General features: G+C 38.4%; 1 protein-coding gene and 1 long non-coding RNA gene across 3 annotated transcripts in view; both read right to left on the bottom strand.

Annotated features, from left to right (window-relative positions):
- Nucleotides 1–6,306: 6,306 nt before the first annotated feature.
- On the bottom strand, nucleotides 6,307–19,068 carry LOC108260307 (centrosomal protein of 128 kDa). Of its 2 annotated transcripts, XM_053679643.1 has the most exons (27): nucleotides 18,638–19,068; nucleotides 18,272–18,370; nucleotides 17,877–18,066; nucleotides 17,448–17,527; nucleotides 17,210–17,367; nucleotides 16,703–16,808; nucleotides 16,357–16,608; nucleotides 15,630–15,734; nucleotides 15,415–15,537; nucleotides 15,196–15,318; nucleotides 14,982–15,104; nucleotides 14,767–14,889; nucleotides 14,553–14,675; nucleotides 14,339–14,461; nucleotides 14,120–14,242; nucleotides 13,905–14,027; nucleotides 13,691–13,813; nucleotides 13,477–13,599; nucleotides 13,262–13,384; nucleotides 13,101–13,172; nucleotides 12,864–13,013; nucleotides 12,401–12,519; nucleotides 10,827–10,889; nucleotides 10,654–10,710; nucleotides 10,257–10,414; nucleotides 9,243–9,317; nucleotides 6,307–7,267 (listed from the first exon to the last, which is right to left on the bottom strand). In XM_053679643.1, the coding sequence occupies exons 1-27, from the start codon at nucleotides 18,983–18,985 to the stop codon at nucleotides 7,164–7,166; spliced, it is 3,489 nt and encodes a 1,162-aa protein (XP_053535618.1). In that variant the 5' UTR covers nucleotides 18,986–19,068; the 3' UTR covers nucleotides 6,307–7,163. The 2 variants fall into 2 exon arrangements, with proteins under 2 accessions (XP_053535618.1, XP_053535619.1); XM_053679644.1 differs by lacking the exons at nucleotides 15,196–15,318; nucleotides 15,415–15,537.
- Nucleotides 19,069–21,991: 2,923 nt separating this feature from the next.
- The window catches only part of LOC128632719 (uncharacterized), a 14,925-nt gene continuing 13,943 nt past the window's right edge, over nucleotides 21,992–22,973 (bottom strand). Inside the window, exon 3 of the long non-coding RNA XR_008396282.1 lies at nucleotides 21,992–22,510. This is a non-coding gene — a long non-coding RNA (uncharacterized LOC128632719). The remainder of the gene's footprint in view (nucleotides 22,511–22,973) is intronic.

Genomic DNA, 22,973 nt, shown 5'->3' with positions numbered 1-22,973 from the left:
TTGGGACCAGCAAAACTAGAAAACAAGAAATATATGGATATATTTTTGTGACAAAAAATGTGCAAAATTTCCTTTGAAATAAATGTCACAATTCTGTTAAGAGGCATGATACATTTCTAAAGTTACTATTATATTTCTTTGAATGTAGTGTGCCTTATCATTTAACAAGAAAGATAAGAACAAGAAAAAAAATTGTAGCTAGATTATTATTATGTGTAGATTATTATGCTATATGTGTAACTCTCTTTCTCCAAACTCTTGTCGCAAATGCAGCTTAGATATGAAAGCTACTGTCCTTAAGGCTGAGGCAGTAATTGAATAGTTGTGGGGTAGTAATCCTTCCTCTGAGATAACTATACAATCTACTGTCTTTCCTAAGAAGACAGTCTGATCAACCTCCTGCTCGTCCAGATGCTTGAGACGTCATGGTGATTCAACACAGACGCATAAAGCTTTATGTTGGAGGGAGTTGGTTTCATTGACAGTTGTTCTGTAATATATGTTGTGTTTTAAAATTCAACATAGAACTTCTGAAGCTCTATACATCTGGTTATGTGTTTCCACAAGATGAGGTAGTAGGTTGCATAGTTTGTGGGAAACATCACATCCTATTGAGGTGAGAATTATACAGTCTATTTCCTTCCTTGTGAGACACAACAACATGTGGAAAAAGTGCAGGAGGTGTTCCTCAACAGTTCCCCATAGCTCTACATAGCAGCCATCAAATGGAGTAGTCTACTTAAACATAGTATTTTAACTTAAACTTTTACCCCACCATATTAAAATACATTGATCTTACTACAGATCATTCTGTACAGTGTTGATGTTGTGTAATTGTTTTGATTTTTTCAGCACATTTTTAAAATAAATGTTGAAAATAATGTGGTAAGACTGTAGGCATCTTATTACTAGCATTTCACATAATTAAGTCCTCTTCAACATTTAGTGATTTTGGTTTTGGTTCTCTATGTATCTTATCTATAACCTGAAATGCAGAAGAATAACATCACTTCTGTATTTGGTGTGGCTGTTCTTTGTATCACTGTTTATTTGCAGTGCTGGTCATGTTGCAGTTCCTTTCTCATGCTTACTTGGTTGCCATTTCCTACCATGGATAAACCGTGCTATTTATGCTCCATTTATCCTTGGAATCTTGAACAAATACACTACTGGATTAATTGCTTGATACATGTTAATAGTGACAGCAGAACACAGTGACATTTTGACTATAAAATGTACAGTGTGCAGACGAAGCCAGCTGAGAGCATAGAGAACCAAAACCAGAAGCAATGAACCAGCCTGTGCTCTTTTTTAGTAATAAGACCTACATTTGCTCAAAAGTGCCTTCTAGTGGTTAAGATGTACCAGTACAGAGCAGTCATGTTAGCCAACTGAGGAAGTAAAAAGATGACGGCTATGAGGTTGATTATATATGAAACAGATATAACATCTCAGATGCTGGATTTGATAGTGGTGCATTTTGCTTATGCATGCATTATCCAAAATGTTGTGGTTGAGATAAAATAAGCATAAAGCACAGCACAGCAGCAGTAAACCAGCATAGGTTCACTACAATCCAAGAACCTTTTTTTAGTCACTACACACACAGCTAGGAGAGAAATAGAAAACAAATTACCTTATATTACATTGATGGCATTTGGCTGATGCCCTTATCCAGAGTGACTTACATTTAACTCATGTTTATAAAACTGAGCAATTGAGGGTTAAGGGTCTTGCTCAAGGGCTCAGCAGTGGCAGCTTGTTGGGATGTGAACTCATGACCTTCCAATCAGTAATCTTAAGCACTGAGCTACCATTGAGCTAAATTCTTATATAATTTAAAACTGCATTTGTTTCAGTGAGCTTCAGTGTCTTGCAATAGTATTCACCCCCCTTAAACCTTTTTGGAGTGTTATAACCAGGATGTGATATAGAATTCTGTCATGAAACTAAACAAAATAGCCCATAGTATTGAACTAGGTGGAAATCAATATAGTTTGCAAAATTAATTACTAATAAAAAACATAAAAAGTTTCACAAGATTGAATAGGTTTTCACCCCAGTTGCTGTGAAACCACTAAGTTTGTTGTGATGCAACCAGTTACCGTTGGTTGAGTTACCAGTTATCTGCTGAATGAGTCTTAAACTCATTCACGTGTTGAAATTTGTAAACCATATGGCCGCCACATGCCAATCAATTCTAGCAGGGTGAAGCTTAATTCATCAAAACTCCCCATGGATGGTTGCATGGATTCTTAATCTTAATCTTAATGACAAGATTCTCAGTAGATCTGCAAAAGCTGGGGTGTGGTCATCCCAAAAGGGATGTAAATCCAGTTGACTGAAATTTGGTATGCTGCAATATTGTGTTATGATGGTTGTGTTAGTTCAAAAAACATCAACCATCAGCCAATCAGATTTCAGCAGTCATTACAGAGGGTTAGCACTGATTTACCGTCACAAAACTTGAACAGTAAATTCATTTATGTCCTCAATATTGTAACTCAATATAGCTCTATGTAAAAACTGGCCATTGGAAGCACTCTTTGCGAAAAGTACTCGGACTCCACAGATTGCCACCTGTGCCTCTATTTATTATTCTTCTCTGCTATACCTGATTGTGTAGCGAAAGGATACTTGGTACAAACATGATGCCTCCTGATATGTGGGCAAGAATGAGGAGCCCAGTTGGCGTCATTGTGACACTATAATACATTATTTTAGGTTTTTGGCTAATATCTCATGAACCATTAACCATACTGATTAGGACGCAGGAGTCAGGTTGGCCTTTTAGGAATTTATTAACAGATCAGCAGTTCAGTCCAGAGAGTACAACTCAACTCTGATAATGAAGGCGTGTGTGGGGTAAAAACTAACATAATAATAACATTAACAGAAGGAGGAATTTTATAAAAGCAACATAACGCAGGCAGAGAAACAGCTAAGGTTACAGCATAACAGATGACTGAAACAGAACCTTTCAAACAGGGTTATAAAACTAAAACGTTTTTTTTTTGTTTTGTTTTTTTTTTTAAATACTTTGCCCCTTCTATTTGGCCCAATGTATCTTTAACAGAAAGAAGTAATTTTCGCCCATCTAGCTGCATTATTCAGCATATATTCAGCCCAGATGGGGGGACAGGACAACACCAGATGGTTGGTTGTTCCACCTTCAAAGACACCCCTTGCTGCTCTATATACACTAGTTCCTGTTTCACTTTTGACTTTAGGGGTAGTGGGATACTATGGGTAGGCAATGCAAAAGGATTGGTGTCTGGCTTAAGAGGTGCCAGATCCACAAGAAAGGGTTCAGGAACACAGGTGTGCGATATTGTCACGAGTTCCCCTTTAAGCAGCGAGCGGTGGAGCATGTGAGCGCGCGTGCACGAGCAGGTGCGCGAGCACCTGCTTTTTCCCTTGTTGACAATCATGACATTTCGACACGTGCATTTGTTTCTGTTATGGCTCCTCCCCGTTCTGTCATAGGTTGTTGTCTCATGTGTGTCTGAATTGCCCTCAGCCGTCAGCCATTACAACGCTGATTATGTCCGCATATATACTGCGCGCCTCCCAGCACACAACGCGGAATATTGAGTTAGAATAGACAAGAAATTATTATATTTAACCACAGGTCATGGGTCATGTTATAGTTCATTAGTTTAGTTCACACTGGTTTCTCCGCGTCCAGTCCCTCGCTGTAGTTTGTTTCATGTTTTGTATCTCGACCCTATTTTCCGTGACCACGACCTTGATTCCTGCCTCGCCGTGTATACTGTTAGCCGATCGCCTGACCTTTTGCCTGTTTTTGGATTATGTTTTGGATCACGTTTTGGATTTGTCTGCATGTCCCCCTCCTAAATAAAACCTGTTCATACCGCGCTTGCATCCGTCTGAACTTCATCACGTCACGAAGCGTGACAGATATTTTAGAGGCACCGATCCAGCTCAAATTAAGCTAGTAACTACTCTTACCACTTACACTAAGATCTGAATCAGAGAAAATTACTTGATTCATATATCCAAAGAAGTAATGATAGCAAAGGTTCCTACTATACAGGCACTTTTTTATTTAGAACATTCAGTTCCAAGATAAATGCTAATAAAAATTACTTTAGTAAATGTTCTTAGAGAATTTGAATTCTGTATTGCAAAAGAACTCCCAATCAACGCTTACACTTACAACGCTTTCATAATAAAATGTACATCAGTTCTGTTCATATATATTTTACAATTAACCGTGACACATAGCTGCTTCATTGAAAAATTTAAGTTGTGCAAGTGGTCTTACTCTTAAAATAGGACAATTGTGGAATATTATTCAAACCAATCTTATAGCTTGTTACTGGTTAAATCTAGCTCTATCTTATTAAGACAACTTTAGATATAATTTCTTAAAATTAGATTACTTTTTTAATGCAAAAGATGCTTGACGGGATTGTTTAGCTTTTTACACAAAAAAATAAGACTAATTTCCTAGCAAGGCTTTTTTTTACTTTCTTGAAATTGCTTTTCATTATTATTTTTTATTTTATTTTTATTGGGTGCACTGTAAAACCAAAATGAAACAAAAGCATAGTATTCATCAGTTTGTGCTAGGTGTTGATTTGGTTAATCAGAATAATGTTCTGTTCTGTACGTGGTCTGTAAAAGATGTGTGTTTAAGATAAATGTTAGGGAACATTTTAAATAGGTGCAAATACATCTACATTTAAATTTGTTTTATGTTCTTCAAACGTCAAGTGAACATATTAACCTTCTATGATGGCAAGGAAAAACTCCCTGAAATCCTCATCTGGGCACACTGGATAGTGGATTATGAATCATTTCTCTTTAATAATTGTGTACTATAGAGTCAAGCAGTGCTAAGAGTATACAAGCATCAGTCTTTTCTGATTTCATTAGAGATTTAACTTTGTTTCCCATATCAAAGTGAAGTTATTGACTTTGGATCTGCCGCCCATTATTCCCTCTTTTTTTTTTTTAAATAAATATTTCTACCATGAAATAGTCATTTAAATAAAGGCTTTTTAACAATCTAAATTGGAAGTGTGCTTTGGATTACATTTTCCCCACCAAAAACACCTTCAAATCATACTCCATAGACCTTCTGAGCAAACCAGATTTATTATTTTGTTTTTTGAAGTTCGAATCGACTGTTTAATGATTGAGACTTGAGAGGAAACTGCTTATTACATTAGATATCACATTTTATGTACATTTTTATGCAGCAAGCTATCACATTGGATAACAGTTTACGATAATGGTACATGTAAAGAATCACTTGATATTTTTTAATAATACAGCAAGTATTGTTCTGTCTCACCCCTCCTAAATGCCAGTGGCAGAGAGAATAACCTAGATTCCTTCTTGTGTGCATGCTGACAGCTTCCAATAAAGTGACATATCACATGTACTGTTATGTAAATACCGGAAAAGGGACTAGAGACTACGATTCCCATCAGTCACTGCACCTCTAGAGTGTACTGTCATTCCCAAGCCGTTGTTATTGTTTACTGCTTCCTGGTTTTGATCTTTGTCCTTGCCCATATTTCTGATGATTGTCTTTGCCTCTGATTCTCTGTTTGCTGATCGCTCAACCCTGGACTGTTTATTCACGTTGTTTATTGCCTTTTGTTTTGGATTTGTCTGTGTTCCTAATACACTGCCTGTTTACCTGCACTTGCACCCTGCTCTGAGTCTGTGTCATAACAGATTACTTCACCTACACCATGGATGCAGCAGGAGAGCAAAGGGAACGTCATGCCAAGATAACCATGCTGGCACTTAACTTCATCCTTTTTCCTCAGTGGAAATTCCTGATTCCCCCCAAACCATATGATGGATTTTCTGTTTATCCAGAAAGTTATGGTGGACACCAAGCCTGAAGAGAAGCAGTGGCTGGGGTTCATTTTATCCTGGCTCAGTGGCCCAGCTCGCCGGTGGGTGGAGTTTCTGATTACCACGAGGTCCAGAGGCCTTAGCAGTGTAGTCCAATTTGTTGGACTATTAATAAAGGTGTTCGGCAGTCCTGAATTCACCCCGACCATAAAATATTTTTAAGGAGGGCCAGCCTGTCGGACAAACCTGTCTTGCCATTAATCATCTATAATGAAAAGGCAGACAGGGCAGCTTCCACAGCCCAACTCCAGACCAAGGCGGACAGGGCAGCCTCCACAGCTCCAGAGCTCCAGCCTGAGACCCACAAAGGAGTCTGAGACCCACAAAGTAGTCTCTCCTGTAGAGCTCCAGCCAGAGGTCAACAAGGCGACCTGTCATGCATAAGATCTTTCCCCACCCTCCCTCCCCTACTGCAGATGTCACTCAGCCTGCCGATTCAACGGAGAACATCGCTCAGCCTCCCTGCTCGACTGAGCATCCCATGTTTCTGACTATTGTCTTTGCCTCTGATTCTCGATCGCTCGAATCTGGACTGTTTATTCACGCTGATTATTGACTTTTGTTTTGGATTTCTTTGCGTTCATAATAAATTGACACTTTATCTGCACTTGCATCCTGCTCCAAGTCTGTGTCATAACATGTACACCTTATGGAGCTACATAGATAACAGCTTATGACTATGTTCAGACACTTTATAGATGGTTTTGTAACCTTTTCATGCCTGATGAGCATCAACAGCTCTTTTTCTGAGGTCCTCAGAAATTTCCTTTATTCGTGCCATGATACACTTCCACAAACATGTGTTGTGAAGATCAGACTTTGATAGATCCCTGTTCTTTAAATAAAACAGGGTGCTCAATCACATCTGATTGTCATCCCATTGATTGAAAACATGACACCTAACTATAATTTCACCTTCAAACTAACTGCTAATCCTAGAGATTCACATACTTTTGACACTCACATATATGTAATATTGGATCATTTATAAGTATAAAATTACTGTGTCATTTGTTTAATTGGGTTCTCTTTGTCTACTTTTAGAACTTGTGTGAAAATCTGATGCTTTAGGTCATATTTATGCAGAAATATAGAAAATTCTAAAAGTTTCACAAACTTTCAAGCACCACTGTAGGTGATTCTCATCACCCTGACAGTAAAGAGGGTGTAACAGAACACTAGCTTATTTGTGTAATACATGAGTTCATACATAACTGCCATTTACCAATGTACCATTATTGTATAGTGTTACCTTGTGTATTTATTTAGTCATTATTGCCATCAGGTTTTCTTGGCTGACGGCACTGAAGGGTCTGTGGAATGGACTCCTCAATGAACCATTGCTTTTCTGTCTCCAAGCAGTTTGAACCTGGTAAATGAGAGGTACATGTCAGAGAGTGAATTATTATCATTATAACAATAATGTGTTTATGAGTACACAATGAGGTTTTTACAGCACTTTACCAGTTTGGTTCTTTAAACCTCAATGTGGACATCCATTTGTTATTTGGATTCCTTAGTGGATTTTTAACTGATGTCCTTTATCTTTTCTATTCCGTCTATCTGATCACTTTTATCATATATGATTTATAGTAGGGATGCACTGATATTGGGCCAATACAATAACTGATAATTAGTACCTTCTTGTAGCTGATATCCATACTAATAAACAATTAAAGCTGCAAGCAGCATTTTCAGGGGCCAAGCACTCAGACTCTGTGAGCTGCACATTCACAGATACACTAAAATAGTTCATGTACAATCATACAACTGTGAATTTAGCACAACCTCTTCAAATGATATAAGGGGAAAAAAAGATGTTAAAGGTCTTCACCACAAGGTGGGGCAGTCACGAATCATCTTGTGTGCATTCAAAGCATCGCACTGAAGATAATTATCCAGTTTTGTGAGGATACATAGATGACTTGATGCACACTTACATCCTGTTTTTTTGCATTTGTCAGCGCATTACAGGAGAACGAACGGTTTTGAATATCAATATTCCTGTTCAGACAGGTCTCAAGATGATATAAGTCAAATTTGCTGAAGACTGGACAAAATTTGGAGGAGTAGCAAAAAGGCAGTTAGATGTAAGCATTTTTAACGTTACTGTAAATTTTGATCACTAGGTGGCATTGGCACGAAATCTGTTGCATATGCTCAGGTCATGGTCCTGAACATGGCTAACAAGTTTTGTGTCAGCAAAGATATAGCTTCGCTTCCTGTTTGGTGACATCACTGTCAGATTCTTTGGTCCATTATGGACAAACTATTTGGAGTATTCAAAATTCTTTTGTGAGGTTTAATCGGTAGATGACATGCCAAATTTGGTGATGATTAGACAAATCAGAGTGCGAAATTTCATAACTTTTTACCTGACGGTATTATGGGAATGCTAGAAATAACCAATTAGTTTTCTCCTGATGGACACGCAATCAGAAATGCTACGCTGACTCAGTACACCTTCGTTCACAACTAGCTATAAAGTATGTCCAATGCAGCCAAAGCTAGCAACAAGACACTCCTCCATAGTTTTAGCCATATTGCGAGCATTATCTCTTATCACGTGCATCTGTTTGTAATGTTCTACTGTCCAAGCATTTGTTTAAAAGTATTGGAGATTGTTGTTGGCATATGTAATATGTGCAACTCCTGTGCATGTATCACTGCCCTTTTCACTTAAAAATCTTCATTCAGCCACTGAGTGGTTCAGGTTAGCATACTTATAGAGTCCAAATGTCAGTGATGAAGATAAAGTCTCTGGCGTTATCTTTGATCGAGTCATGTGTGTCGCCACAACATTGTACAGAGCCTGCAAGGCAACATCAGCAAAGTAGCAGCAACTTGGGAGACATTTAACCTCCAAATGCTCAACAAGTTGATGGAATCTCCAGTCCGCCAAAAGTGAAAAGGTTTGGTCATCAAGAGCCATAAACTTTTGATTTTGTCTGTCATGGTTTTAGCTTTTGGACTGTCCTATTTTCAAGTGGCCACTGGACAAATCCCATTGCTGCTGCTCCTTATTTTTCTTGCTAATGCTAGCTATTCCATATTTTTAAAAAAATATATATATCGCTAGAATGAGGAGTTTTTAGATAATTGATTAGATTAGTGGTATTGCCTTTAAGACTTTTTTGCATTTTCCCCTCGGTGAAACTCACTATACATTTGTTGCAAACTGAAATTCTATTTTTCTCTTCTGAAAACATGCAATACAACACATTTCCACAAAGCAGACATTGTTACTCTGCAGTGTCAGACTGTTTTTGGAACCATACGCAATTTACTCCAAGGTCTAAACCAAGCCTTTTAAGTGTTCATGTTGGTATGTGTCTGGAACGTACCATGGCAGATGAGTGGGGTCTCAGGTTGCTGCAGCAACTGACTGTGGTTAACCATCTCCTTGTTTTTGCAGTCATCTGTAGAGACACAAACACAATAGTACAAACTTTCAAAGAGGGAATCAAATCTAACTTTGAACTATAGCTTACTTGTGAAGTGTGAAAGTTAAATCCAATTTACATTTCAATGGCACTGATAAATATGCAATAAAAGTAAAGACTAATGGTGAAGGATATAAAACAGGAACAGCGGGAACGTTTTGCACAGTGTATTTTTACATCAGGTTGATCACTTTGATTAGGAAACTGGAATACTAGATTATATAGAAATCAAATCTCAGAAATGACGAGACAGGGTCCATGAATGGGCTCATAATTTATAGCAGTAGCTGCTGTTGTTTTCTGGACCATTTTACAAGATGCTTTCAATCTAGCTGAAGTGTATAGCAGATGTTTAAAACTATCTAAACATTCAGGTTTGCTTAGGGTATCACATAGTTTATCCTTGATTAACATCCATATACTTATTTATAGATATCAATCAGTAAAAAAACAATATTTCAGTAAAAATAATCATTTCATATTACAAATCTTGTAATATTTTATCATAACATTATGACAATCATTTCATATTACAAATCTTGTAATATTTTATCATAACATTATGACAATCATTTCATATTACAAATCTTGTAATATTTTATCATAACATTATGACATTACAACTTATTTCTATGACTGTCTATGTATGAAATGTGTCTCTGTTGGTGTTTTTCCAACTACAGAGAGAAAAAGGGCAATTATTGCTCAAAAGAACAAGGTGCAAGAAAACACAAAAATATGAGTGGACCCATTCTAAATCTTTTAACATACAATGCCATATTTACTATTATGTGATTGCAAAATTCAAGGGCTTAGTTAAGAATTTTCACGTGCTGCTTCTGACTGTCTCATTATAACACATTATCATATTATAAGTGTGTATGAGTGTGTATTAAGGAATAAAGGGGGTCTTGCCTTCTTTGGGGGAGATCGCGGGCACTCTCACTTCACTAGTCTTGTAGACATGCCTATCGGAACCACTACTGTCACTCACTCTGACAACCATGGTTTGTTCCATACTCCACTCTGTAGGTGATCTCTCACACTGGTCCAGGTTAGTGCATGTCCTCAGCCTGGGAAAGTAAAAAGGCTGAAGATTAATTACTGAAGCAGAAATTGTATGAAGGTGGAGTATGGGCATAGAAAGTAGGATTTAAGATTTCTGAAGAATAAGCAGAACTTGATTGTATAAGGGTAAAATACTTGTGTTACTTTTCTTGTTTGTCAGTTGATTGCTGTTCTCATTGCAATTCTTTCCTCCTATACATGCTATTTTAACCAGGAAATAAACTATTTAAAAAATTCTCTTTACCTCCTGTGGTCCTTTGGAGAGAGTAAACTTGGAAGCTCAGGCAAAAGCAGCAAGCGTCTGAGAGCATCCAGCAAAAGAGAGGAAAGAGCACAGGACATGACAGAGTAAATATATAGTTCCTCATTGATGTGGAATACATTTGAATGGATTTAAAGCTCAAAAAGCAAACATACGGTCCAGGAGTATTCATGTCGACAGGGCGATCACAGGAGAGGCAGTTGAAGTTTGCCAGCTGTCTGTTAGGAAGAAGGAAAGAAGATTAATAATAATAATAATAATAATAATAATAATAATAATAATAATAATAATAATAATAATTCTGCTGTATTTTTTATGTACTGTATTCTTCATATACATTTTATCTAAACAGCAAACAGAAGAGCAAACCAGTTATCTGGTCTGTACGAAATACATGCATTTGTTGAAGTTTTGTATTATTATTATTATTATGTCATAGAGCATCAAATACCATAGACAACTAAAATGAGAATTTCTCTATATCAGCAGAATACAGCAGGTTTTTAATCAGCAATGTTTACTGATCATTATGAGGTACGAAATTTGGTCTGCAACAACTTGTTCCAAAAGTTAAATCAAAAATGGAAAATACACTGGCACAGAAGAAGCTATCTTGGCTTAAATGGGGCAATCACATACAAGTGAGCAGAAAATCCACATGGTAATATACAGTATCTCACAAAAGTGAGTACACCACTCACATTTTTGTAAATATTTGATTAAATCTTTTCAAGTGACAACTCTGAAGAAATGACACTTTGTTACAATGTAAAGTAGTGAGTGTACATCTTGTGTAACAATGTAAATTTGCTGTCCCCTCAAAATAATCTCAACACACAACCATTAATGTCTAAACCGCTGGCAAGAAAAGTGAGAACACCCCTAAGTGAAAATGTCCAAATTGGGCCCAATTACCCATTTTCCCTCCCTGGTGTCATTGACTTGTTAGTGTTACAAGGTCTCAGGTGTGAATGGGGAGCAGGTGTGTTAAATTTGGTGTCATCGCTCTCACACTCCCTCATACTGGTCACTGGAAGTTCAACATGGCACCTCATGGTATAGTACTCTCTGAGGATCTGAAAAAAAAAATTGTTGCACTACATAAAGATGGCCTAGGCTATAAGAAGATTGCCAAGACACTGATCCTTGCCAAGACCATACAGCGGTTTGGGCTGGCCAAGCATGATTCCAGACCTAAACCCTATTGAGCATCTGTGGGGCATCCTCAAACGGAAGGTGGAGGAGCACAAGGTCTCTAACTTCCACCAGCTCTGTGATGTCATCATGGAGGAGTGGAAGAGGACTCCAGTGGCAACCTGTGAAGCTCTGGTGAACTCCATGCCCAAGAGGGTTAAGGCAGTGCTGGAAAATAATGGTGGCCACACAAAATATTGACACTTTGGGCCCAATTTGTAAATTTTCACTTAAGGGTGTACTCACTTTTATTGCCAGTGGTTTAGACATTAATTGCTGTGTGTTGAGGTATTTTGAGGGGACAGCAAATTTACACTGTTACAAAAGCTGTACACTCACTACTTTACATTGTAGTGAAGTGTCATTTCTTCAGTGTTGTCACATGAAAAGATATAATCAAATATTTACAAAAATGTGAGGGGTGTACTCACTTTTGTGAGATACTGTAGCAGCATCTTTTAGAGTCTGGCTATAAAGGGAGAAGCTATGAAGGATTCTTCCAGTTAAACAGACTGACATTGTTTGCATTACTCACTTCTTGAGACCAGCAGCATCATCACTTTCTGGGGCACGTTGCACCTGTAGCTCCTTGTAAATTCTCATCTGATAATCCTCTAGCTGCTTCTTCAGAGGATCAAGCTCAGTATAGTTCAACTGAAACCAAAGAGACACAACATTACAATCAGATGTATATTCAGAGTTTTTGTTTGTTTTTACTTACAAATTAACAAATACTTTTTTCTGAAATTATGTGTCACTCCTAGTTAAGGAGAGCTGTAGCAGTGCACATTTAGTGTTCTTTTTGCTGTAGCATATGGTTTACCTTACAAATGGCTTGTTGAGTAAAATCAAATGTGCTAGACCAAGCAATCACTAAATAATTTTGACACAAATGGGAAATCTATACAATGATATTTTGACAAGCTAGTGTGGGTGTGCTTCAGCAGGACCACCAAAAAAAGGTTTTTCATGTTAAGTCACAGATCTGTTCTGTTCACCTTGAAATCCAGTTCCCTGAAGAGCTTCTCAATAACCTTATGACAATGATCCTCATGTCCAGTCAGTAGATCCTGAAACGTCCTGTTCAGCATCACTATTTTTGTATCACACTGGAGGACCTTGGTATCCAGTGCCTGCATGTCTGCTTTCTGAATGAGGGAGAAAAGTTTCAGCCACTGAAAATGACATTGGAAGGACTTTGTATTTGATCATGTGTTACAATTTAAGACACTCACAATGCTTTTTACAATTTTCACTGCCTTCTTGTCTGCCTTCTCATCCAGCTCCTTCATAGTCTTGTACAGGTGCTGAGTGAGAAGCATATTAATTAGAACATGTATTTTTCTAAGTCTATAATAATGGTACACCAGTGCCAGTCTGGTGCAGTATTCCTTACTTCAATGTGACTTTGTTCCTGCATGTGATCCTTCATCAGCTGGGTGGTTGTACTACGGAGCTTCCCGAACTCAGCCTGGAGTTGCAGGACAGTCCCCTGCACATCACTTGTCAACTCTGTGGTCTGGGATAGACAATGTATAACAGTGGTACTCCAATGATACTTTTGCACTGTATTTTTTTTACTTGCTTTAAACCAAACTCAATATTGTTTACCTCAATATGACTTTGTTCCTGCATGCGATGTTCCCTCAACGGGCTGGCTGTACTGTGGAGCTTCTCACGTCCAGCCTGGAGTGGCAGGACAGTCCCCTGCACATCACTTGTCAACTCTGTGGTCTGGGGTAAGAATGTATAACAGTGGTACTCCAATGATACTTTTGCATTGTATTTTTTTTACTTGCTTTAAACCAAACTCAATATTGCTTACCTCAATATGACTTTGTTCCTTAATGCGATGTTCCCTCAGTGGGCTGGCTATACTGTGGAGCTTCTCACGTCCAGCCTGGAGTGGCAGGACAGTCCCCTGCACATCACTTGTCAACTCTGTGGTCTGGAGTAGACAATGTATAACAGTGGTACTCCAATGATAGATTTGCACTGTATTTTTTTACTTGCTTTAAACCAAACTCAATATCACTTACCGCAATATGACTTTGTTCCTGCATGCGATGTTCCCTCAACGGGCTGGCTATACTGTGGAGCTTCTCACGTCCAGCCTGGAGTGGCAGGACAGTCCTCGGCACATCACTTGTCAACTCTGTGGTCTGGGGTAGACAATGTATAACAGTGGTACTCCAATGATACTTTTGCATTGTATTTTTTTTACTTGCTTTAAACCAAACTCAATATTGCTTACCTCAATATGACTTTGTTCCTGCATGCGATGTTCCCTCAACGGGCTGGCTATACTCTGGAGCTTCTCACGTCCAGCCTGGAGTTGCAGGACAGTCCCCTGCACATCACTTGTCAACTCTGTGGTCTGGGGTATACAGTGTATAACAGTGGTACTCCAATGATAATTTTGCACTGTATTTTTTTTTTTTACTTGCTTTAAACCAAACTCAATATTGTTTACCTCAATATGACTTTGTTCCTGCATGTGATGTTCCCTCAGCGGGCTGGCTGTACTGTGCAGCTTCTCACGTCCAGCCTGGAATTGCAGGACAGTCCCCTGCGCATCACTTGTCAACTCTGTGGTCTGGGGTAACAATGTATAACAGTGGTACTCCAATGATAGTTTTGCACTGTATTTTTTTTACTTGCTTTAAACCAAACTCAATATTGCTTACCTCAATATGACTTTGTTCCTGCATGTGATGTTCCCTCAACGGGCTGGCTGTACTTTGGAGCTTCTCACGTCCAGCCTGGAGTTGCAGGACAGTCCCCTGCACATCACTTGTCAACTCTGTGGTCTGGGGTAGACAATGTATAACAGTGGTACTCCAATGATACTTTTGCACTGTAATTTTTTACTTGCTTTAAACCAAACTCAATATTGTTTACCTCAATATGACTTTGTTCCTGCATGCGATGTTCCCTCAGCGGGCTGGCTGTACTGTGCAGCTTCTCACGTCCAGCCTGGAGTTGCAGGACAGTCCCCTGCACATCACTTGTCAACTCTGTGGTCTGGGGTATACAATGTATAACAGTGGTAATCCAATGATACTTTTGCATTGTATTTTTTTTACTTGCTTTAAACCAAACTCAATATTGCTTACCTCAATATGACTTTGTTCCTGCATGCGATGTTCCCTCAGCGGGCTGGCTGTACTGTGGAGCTTCTCACGTCCAGCCTGGAGTTGCAGGACAGTCCCCTGCACATCACTTGTCAACTCTGTGGTCTGGAGTAGACAATGTATAACAGTGGTACTCCAATGATAGTTTTGCACTGTAATTTTTTACTTGCTTTAAACCAAACTCAGTATTGTTTACCTCAATATGACTTTGTTCCTGCATGTGATGTTCCCTCAGCGGGCTGGCTGTACTGTGCAGCTTCTCACGTCCAGCCTGGAGTTGCAGGACAGTCCCTTGCACATTACTTGTCAACTCTGTGGTCTGGGATAGACAATGTATAACAGTGGTACTCCAATCATAGCTTTGCACTGTATGTTTTTTTTTTACTTGCTTTAAACCAATCTCAATATTGCTTACCTCAATATGACTTTGTTCCTGCATGTGATGTTCCCTCAGCGGGCTGGCTATACTGTGGAGCTTCTCACGTCCAGCCTGGAGTTGCAAGACAGTCCCCTGCACATCACTTGTCAACTCTGAGGTCTGGGGTAGACAATGTATAACAGTGGTACTCCAATGATAGTTTTGCATTGTATTTTTTTTACTTGCTTTAAACCAAATTCAATATTGCTTACCTCAATATGACTTTGTTCCTTCATGCGATGTTCCCTCAGCGGGCTGGCTGTACTGTGGAGCTTCTCATATCCATATATATGCACATCACTTGTCAACTCTGAGGTCTGTGGTACATACAAACAAATACACATAAAAACACACTCTCACTCACTAAATTTCAGTAACTGTTTCATCTTGATTAAAGTTTCGGTGGATCTGGAGCCTATCCCTCTCCCAGGAACACTGGGTATGAGGCGGGAACAGGTCATGGATGGGATGCAAGAGTTTACTATATTGTAATATTGTTCACACAATCACAGCTATTTACACCTAGAGGCAATTTACCTTACTGGCATGATTTTGAGAGGTGGGAGTAAACCTAAGAACATAAAGTAAATGCAAACAGAGACAACGCAAACAGTAACCTGACCTCAGGCTCAAACCCAGGACCCCCAAACCCAGGACCCCCAAACCCCTTCTGAATCTGTGATGTGGTAATGCAACCTACTGTGCCACTGTGCCACCCCACATAAAAACAGATGTAGGTGACACTTAGAGCTTACGAGGATTACTATCATACTGACTGATATGCAAAATTATGGCAGTGCAACCAGAAATAAAAAGTATCTAAAAAGTATTAAAAAAGTATCATCCCTATGAAAACAAACAAGGTTTTCAATAAATATATACAATACTGATTATGACTGCAAACGTCTAAACGATACAAGTTTGTGTGTCTGTACTCACTGTGTCAGTGATGAACGTCCTGTCACTTGTCTCCTGCTTCATAAGACCAGTAACGATGCTCTGCAGATTCTCAAAGTGCTGAAAGAGCTTGCTCGTCTTCATGCTCAGATCTGCCATGGCTGAGAGCCATGCAGGTTCAGCAGCACCTTCCTTACCTAATGGGGAATCCTGATCTTCCTGCTGTAGGCTCCATGATAGCATAGAGGATGAGGATGCCATCACAGTATCTAGCTTGGACTGGAGGCTGTCCAGCTACAGATAGACAGCAAATAAATTGGTTTAGTATATCAAAAAGTGAGAAGACTGCACTATACCAATTAATTAATCTTTCTCTTCTCTCTCTGACCTTATCCTGCATTTCATTATCTGGGCTTCTCTTCTGTTCCAATCTGATGGTCAGCAGTTCTTGCTTCATATTTTGCACCTCCTCCAACAGCTTCTGCACTGCACTCCTGTCAAAGTGTGTGTGTGACAGTGTAAGAAAAATTGTGAGGATGTAAATAATAGACAAATGTTCCAGTGAGGACCATTCACTACACTAACCATTCACTACAATTGTTTTTTGTGTTCAGTTTTTCACATACACTTTTATTTCTCTTGACATTAATGTAATCCTGATCTCAGGGATCCCATGGGCAATTTTGATCCTTTTGCTCCAGGCTACAGATAGTTGTGGCATCATTACACAGATTACACAGAGTTAAATCTTACATGTACTTGTGTATTTGCACATCCAAGTACCCCTGGCTAACTAACAGTAATACAAAGAACTTAATATTAGCATTTTTAAAGTAAGTGAAGGGGCTACAACTGCTCCCAGTGCTGTTTCCTGTGGCCTGTGAATGGAATTTACCTGATGTCAGCTGTTTGCAGACGAAGCTGCTGCTCTAGCCCACTGAAACTGTCTCTGGTCTGGCTGAGTGTCGCCTCAGACTTGGAAAGCTCCTCACCTAATCCTGAACTTTCTGACATGTTCACTGGGCCCATGTCCAAAGGCTCCACCTCATATACCTGACATCATAATCTAGACTGTTAGGTGTTTGTGTGTGGTTAGGTGTATAGGTGTAGAAGAGTAAGTGCATTTTCATTACCTTCTTTCTATCTACCGTTACAGCATCCACCAACTGAGTTTTCAGTTGTTTCAACTGATGGAGTATATCGTCTCGTTCTCCTAAGCAAAAAATTAAATACAGCATTAATAATACATGCTTTTCCACGCCCAGATTTAGACAGGTTGTCCAGCTAAACATGCACAGCAGGAAAAGTGGCATTAAGTCTAGTATATCAGACAAATCCATATCTTGTGTATTCATACAAGGACTTTTGTATTTTGTTTTTTAAACATAGTTGTCAAACTCTAGTCATGGAAGAATTCATGCCCCAACATTAATGTAAGTTTACAAATTAATATGAAGTCATATAATATAATTATATATTAAATATACTTCTTTATTCTGCCAATATTGGGAAATTCCCTAGTCTAGCTGCTGTTGTTGACAGTAGGTGCATACTCATGTTACCTTCCAGGCGTTCCACACGAGCCTCCAGGCTCTCGTGCTTCTCTTGTAGTTCCCCTACATCCGTCAGCGCTTCCAGTGTCTCTGGGACATGCTCAACCTCCCTGCTGACCTGGGACTGGGCCTGGCCAGCTAGCTGGTGCAGGGCTCCATCAGATACAGAGACCAGACGATCTTCCTGACTTAGCAAGATCTGCACGTGTTCCAAAGTCACGCACAGGAAAAACAAGATGAACTGATTCAGTGTTTTTGCGTTCTACTATCACGTGACTGAACTGTGTTATATTCTGTGTTTACATTCTGTGTAAATTAATTGATTGCAGTATGAAATGATATTCTGATTTTGACCATGTTGGATGTAATTGATAAAAAGGAGTGAAGTATATGTATGTGGTCACCTGACTAAGCTGATTTTTAAGCGTCTCCACTTCTTTCTTCAGGCTGTATATCTCCTCCTTGAGCTCCTGATTCTTGTTTACCAAGTCTTGAATGAGAAACTGAAAACAGAACATATGGGCCTTCAGATACCTGATGTGGGTTCATTTTAAGTCTCTACGCTAAGAAGCTTTCTTTGGCAAACCATTAAATATGTGCTAGATTAATATGTGCTAGATTACAAAAGTGAGAGTTAATTCTTTTGAGTCAATTAAACAACGAATAAAAGTGGGTAGAATACATCAGGTTATTACTGTAGCATTAGATTACATTTCTGCAGGACAGTAAAAGGAGTTCAGATGATACAGAACTAGAGAATGAGTCAAAACCTTGGACACTCCTTCCTCGCTGTCCTCCACTTGTCCGCTCCTGTCCGAGGTGGAGAGGCTCAGCAGCTCTGTACCGCTGAACAGTTTCTCCAACGCCGCCTTCTGCTCATCAACACTCGAGCTTTTCTCATCCGGCTGCGACTCAGCGACATCGTGGCCAACGTCCGCTTTCCTTCCATCCGCTGCCTCTCTCTCGGCTTCAAGGCGCTCCAGCCTGCTGTGCATACTGTACATCATACTGTACACGCTTTCACAGTTTACAACAAGTCCTCCTCCATGAGAACTGATAAACTGCTTTAGCTGTTCAGGTAAATTGTCTTCTGACATTTTCTCACAGAATGTGTTCATCAGAGTCTCTGTAACAATTGCTTGCTAGCGGTCTGATGTCTAACATATAGTCGGACTGATTTGTAGATGTAACAGTCGATCAGAATGTCTCGTCACGAATTCGAACGCGTCACCGTAGTCAAGGAAACTATTGACAACAGAAAGTTATTCATTCTCTCAGTCTCTCCTCCCTCTCATAATCAATATTGTATGCCATGTCACAGTAAGAAGTAGCTAAGCTGTTAACTGGATAGGTCAATTTCACTGACCGTCGTGACAGCTGCCTAGACCTGTATATAAACAAAAACTTTCCGAAATTAATGTAAATCAAAACTTTATACTTTATACCAATTTCAAAGATAAAACAACAGCAGGAATTGTACAAAACTGTAGCCCCATGAGCACAAATACTGCACATCTATTACTGGATCAGCCCATGAAATTCAATATAGCTGTATGCCTAATATAACTCGTACAGTACTGGGAAAAATTGTCCTGATTTCTCCTGGTTTTTGTGTATATCTCATACAAAATAGTTTTAGATCTTCAAATGAAATGCGACATAAAATAAAGGCAACTTGAATAAACAATACAGTTTTGATTTATTATTTTTTTATGGAAGTAAAAAAAAAAAAGTTATCGAACACCTATTACCAATGTAATAAATTAATTGCCATCTTAAACCTAAAATCTGGTTGTGCCATCTTTAGCAGGAATAACTGCAACCAAACGCTTCAGATATCTGGAGATCAGCCTTTCGCAGCACTTTGGTGGAATTTTTGGCCCACTCTTCTTTGCAGACCTGCTTTAGTTCAGCCACACTGGAGGGTTCTCGAGCATGAACTGCCTGTTTAACGTCCTGCCACAGCATCTCAATAGGTTCAAGTCAGAAAACTTTAATTTTGCTTTAATATTTTTCTCTCATTTGCTTAATTGAGATCTCTTTGTCTACTTTTAGGACGTGTGTGAAAATCTAATGATGTTTTAGGTCATGTTTATGCAAATACACAGAAATTTCATGAACTTTCAAGCACCGTTGTGTATATATATATATATATATATATATATATATATATATATATATATATATATATATATATATATATATGTGTGTGTGTGTGTGTGTGTGTGTGTGTGTGTGTGTGTGTAAAACAGACAAAATGAATTTTTAACTGAAAACTTTATTAAGGAGAATGAATAACTGGCTGTTGGAAAAACTCCAGAACACTCATACAATTGGCAAGCAACTAATTCAATGTGCCACATATTTCATCTATTGTTCCCTAGAGCAATGAAATCATGCAAATGTTAACTGTCCTCAGAGAACTAAGAATGAACACAACATTAGGAACAAATAACTGAATTTGTAAATTAATGAATGAATTCCAGGCCTTTCAAGGACTTCTCACGCACTATTTTTTTAAGGGCTATACAAGAGATCTCATTCAAACATATTCTTTATTTCTTCGTTTTAAATTACAAAAATGTATAATTAATTATAATAATAAAGCACAACCAATTTATATTTAGTGCCTTTTCCAGCCACGCTGGAGTAAATTTGCATTTCCCAGGCATTGCTTCGTCTTCACCAGTATACTCCAGGTGAGTGACAGGAGCACTGTTGCCAATGACTTTCTATGGAAAGTTGCTAAATATTACTAGATGATGTCGTGCGCTAATTAGCACATTCATTACATAATAGCATCATATTTGCATTCTGCCTAGTGTCATTCCTTTACATCTGGTTGCTTCATTCCTATTCTCTGTGCTCACATACTGTATTTTAATACAGCCTAATTCCCAATTATGCTGTCCTCTTTTACATATTTTTTGTTTCTTTTGTCAGACAACAGGACGAGTAAGAAATAGTGACTGAAACACGGCCCATTAAGACTACATGTTAACGAGCAGTCACTTCCAAGCCATTTTCAATCTGCTGCTCTGAACTACTAAAATCCTGATTTTATAACTGTGACATCCTGTGACAATATCGTCATACACATAAGTTAAAGACAACGGCTATGCTTTGATTTCTACTGAACTCCTAAGGGGACATTGTGATTGAAAAAACATGAGATATAAGGAAAATTTCCTAACATCTAAAATGGGAAAGGCCCAGTTGTGCGATTGACTATACAAATAGATTCAACAAGAAATCTTTCTACAAACTGCATAAAGCTACAGAAAAGTGAAGCAAATGGATTGTTGCATTTTGAAGAAACAACCGGAATCCAGGCAACGAAACATGGATTTGCAGTTGGCATTTTGGCTTATAATCATACCCTAGGTTATATATTATATTGACTACTCATCAGTTAAATATTTAGCATCTTGCATCCTCTGTAACTGTAAAGTTTTTGTTAGAGTTTATTATTTAAAAAAAAAAAAATATATCCATTATGATGAGTCTTGTGTTCTACAAAGGGGGATGGTTAGATAGTGTTAGATAGCCAAGACAAACTCAGCTTTCCTTACAAGTTAATACTCCTCAAAGAAAGAAAGAAAGAAAGAAAGAAAGAAAGAAAGAAAGAAAGAAAGAAAGAAAGAAAGAAAGAGGGAGGGAGGGAGGGAGGGATGTATGGACAGATAGATAGATAGATAACTGTTTAAAATTCCGAATGATACAGGCACAAAGGAGTTCTTAAACAGATCTAGGGCTGCAACTAAGGATTAGTTAGATAATCGATTAATATATTAATCGATTAATAAGATCGTTATTTCACATTCTGCCCAATGTTATTCTTCAAACATTGTGCAAATTGAAGGCTATGAAAAAGGGATTAAATGCATCTATATTGGCTATGCTATACATTGTGCAAAGGATTTTTTAAAAAATTATTAACATTATATTTTGAAAACAAAAAAACAACTGATTGTACACAAGTTAAATCACTCTATTAAAAAAATCTAAAAAAAAAGAAAAACAAAAGCACTAATAAGAAACACTGCTCTCATTAAAAACACAATAACTTTTATTTCTAAATATAGCTAAATATAGCATCAAACAACATATTTTGATTGCCACGTATGCGCAGACTTGCTCTCATTCAGTGAAGTTTAATGGAGATTGTCCCCTGTCAGGACGATCCTTTATGTAAAATGGAAATACTGGCATGAATTTCTAACATTTACAGATAAGGATATAAATGTAAAAATGTAATTTTTGCACTTAAGAAAACATGCATGGAACACATTAAACAGCACACGCATCTGTCTCAGCATCTGACACAACATGCCACGTTAATACACTTATGAGTTTGTTTGAAGCGCTTAATATAAAACATTCTCATGTTTTTGACCACCTGGATCGTGCCCTTTTCTTGCAGCAGCACAATCTGTGACCTCTGCTGTTTTTCAGATGTATTTTATTCATAGAAATGCATTTTTCATCACTGTGAAATGACGTCACTGATAGGGGTTAAGAGTTGCTAAGAGGGTGAGTCTTTTTGTCCTTTGTGATTGTCTTTTATGGATGTCTGTGACGATCATTCACACTCAGATGATGGTAAGGATGTTGCAGGGATTGGAGCCATTATGCACTCATGTCTGCAATGCAAAGAAAAAACAGAAAACAAGACAGTATATTTTTGTATTTCATGTTTAAATTTCATTGTGATCATATAGAAACAAGAAACTGGATACCTTCTTTCCCTAATCTGTAATGCTGTGACACGTATGGATGAGTGAGATGGGAATAATCTACTGAAAGGGGAAAAACCTATGAGGGATTCTTCACCGCCGGGTTTGCCCCCGAGGTCTATTGCACTTCGGTTCTTCCCTGGGCTCCTGACTGGTCTGGTTGTCCTAATCTGTCCCTGTGGGTGGTGGAAATACTTTACAGTGTGAGATATGAGCCCAAGTTTTCTTTCCTTGGCACAATACTGCAGAGCTGTGACTAACAACACCTGGTATGGTTCCTGCCACTTAGTTTCTAGAGGTTTACTCTTAAATGACAGTATCATTACCCATTGTCCCAGAATGATAGGATGTCCCCCCTCAGGTGGAGGAT

Source organism: Ictalurus punctatus, chromosome 1 (assembly GCF_001660625.3).
Source record: "Ictalurus punctatus breed USDA103 chromosome 1, Coco_2.0, whole genome shotgun sequence".
In the NCBI taxonomy this organism is placed as follows: domain Eukaryota; kingdom Metazoa; phylum Chordata; class Actinopteri; order Siluriformes; family Ictaluridae; genus Ictalurus; species Ictalurus punctatus.
This window is presented reverse-complemented; position numbering and strand designations above follow the sequence as displayed.

What these genes read in the sequence shown, in the direction of transcription:
- LOC108260307 (XM_053679643.1), bottom strand. Translation starts at nt 18,985, where the DNA reads ATGAACACATTCTGTGAGAAAATGTCAGAAGACAATTTACCTGAACAG. An exon ending in AGGAACAAAGTCATATTGAG is followed by an intron (nt 14,243 to 14,338) that starts GTAAACAATATT and finishes TGTATACCCCAG; the next exon opens with ACCACAGAGTTGACAAGTGA. An exon ending in TGAAAATTGTAAAAAGCATT is followed by an intron (nt 13,014 to 13,100) that starts GTGAGTGTCTTA and finishes TCCCTCATTCAG; the next exon opens with AAAGCAGACATGCAGGCACT.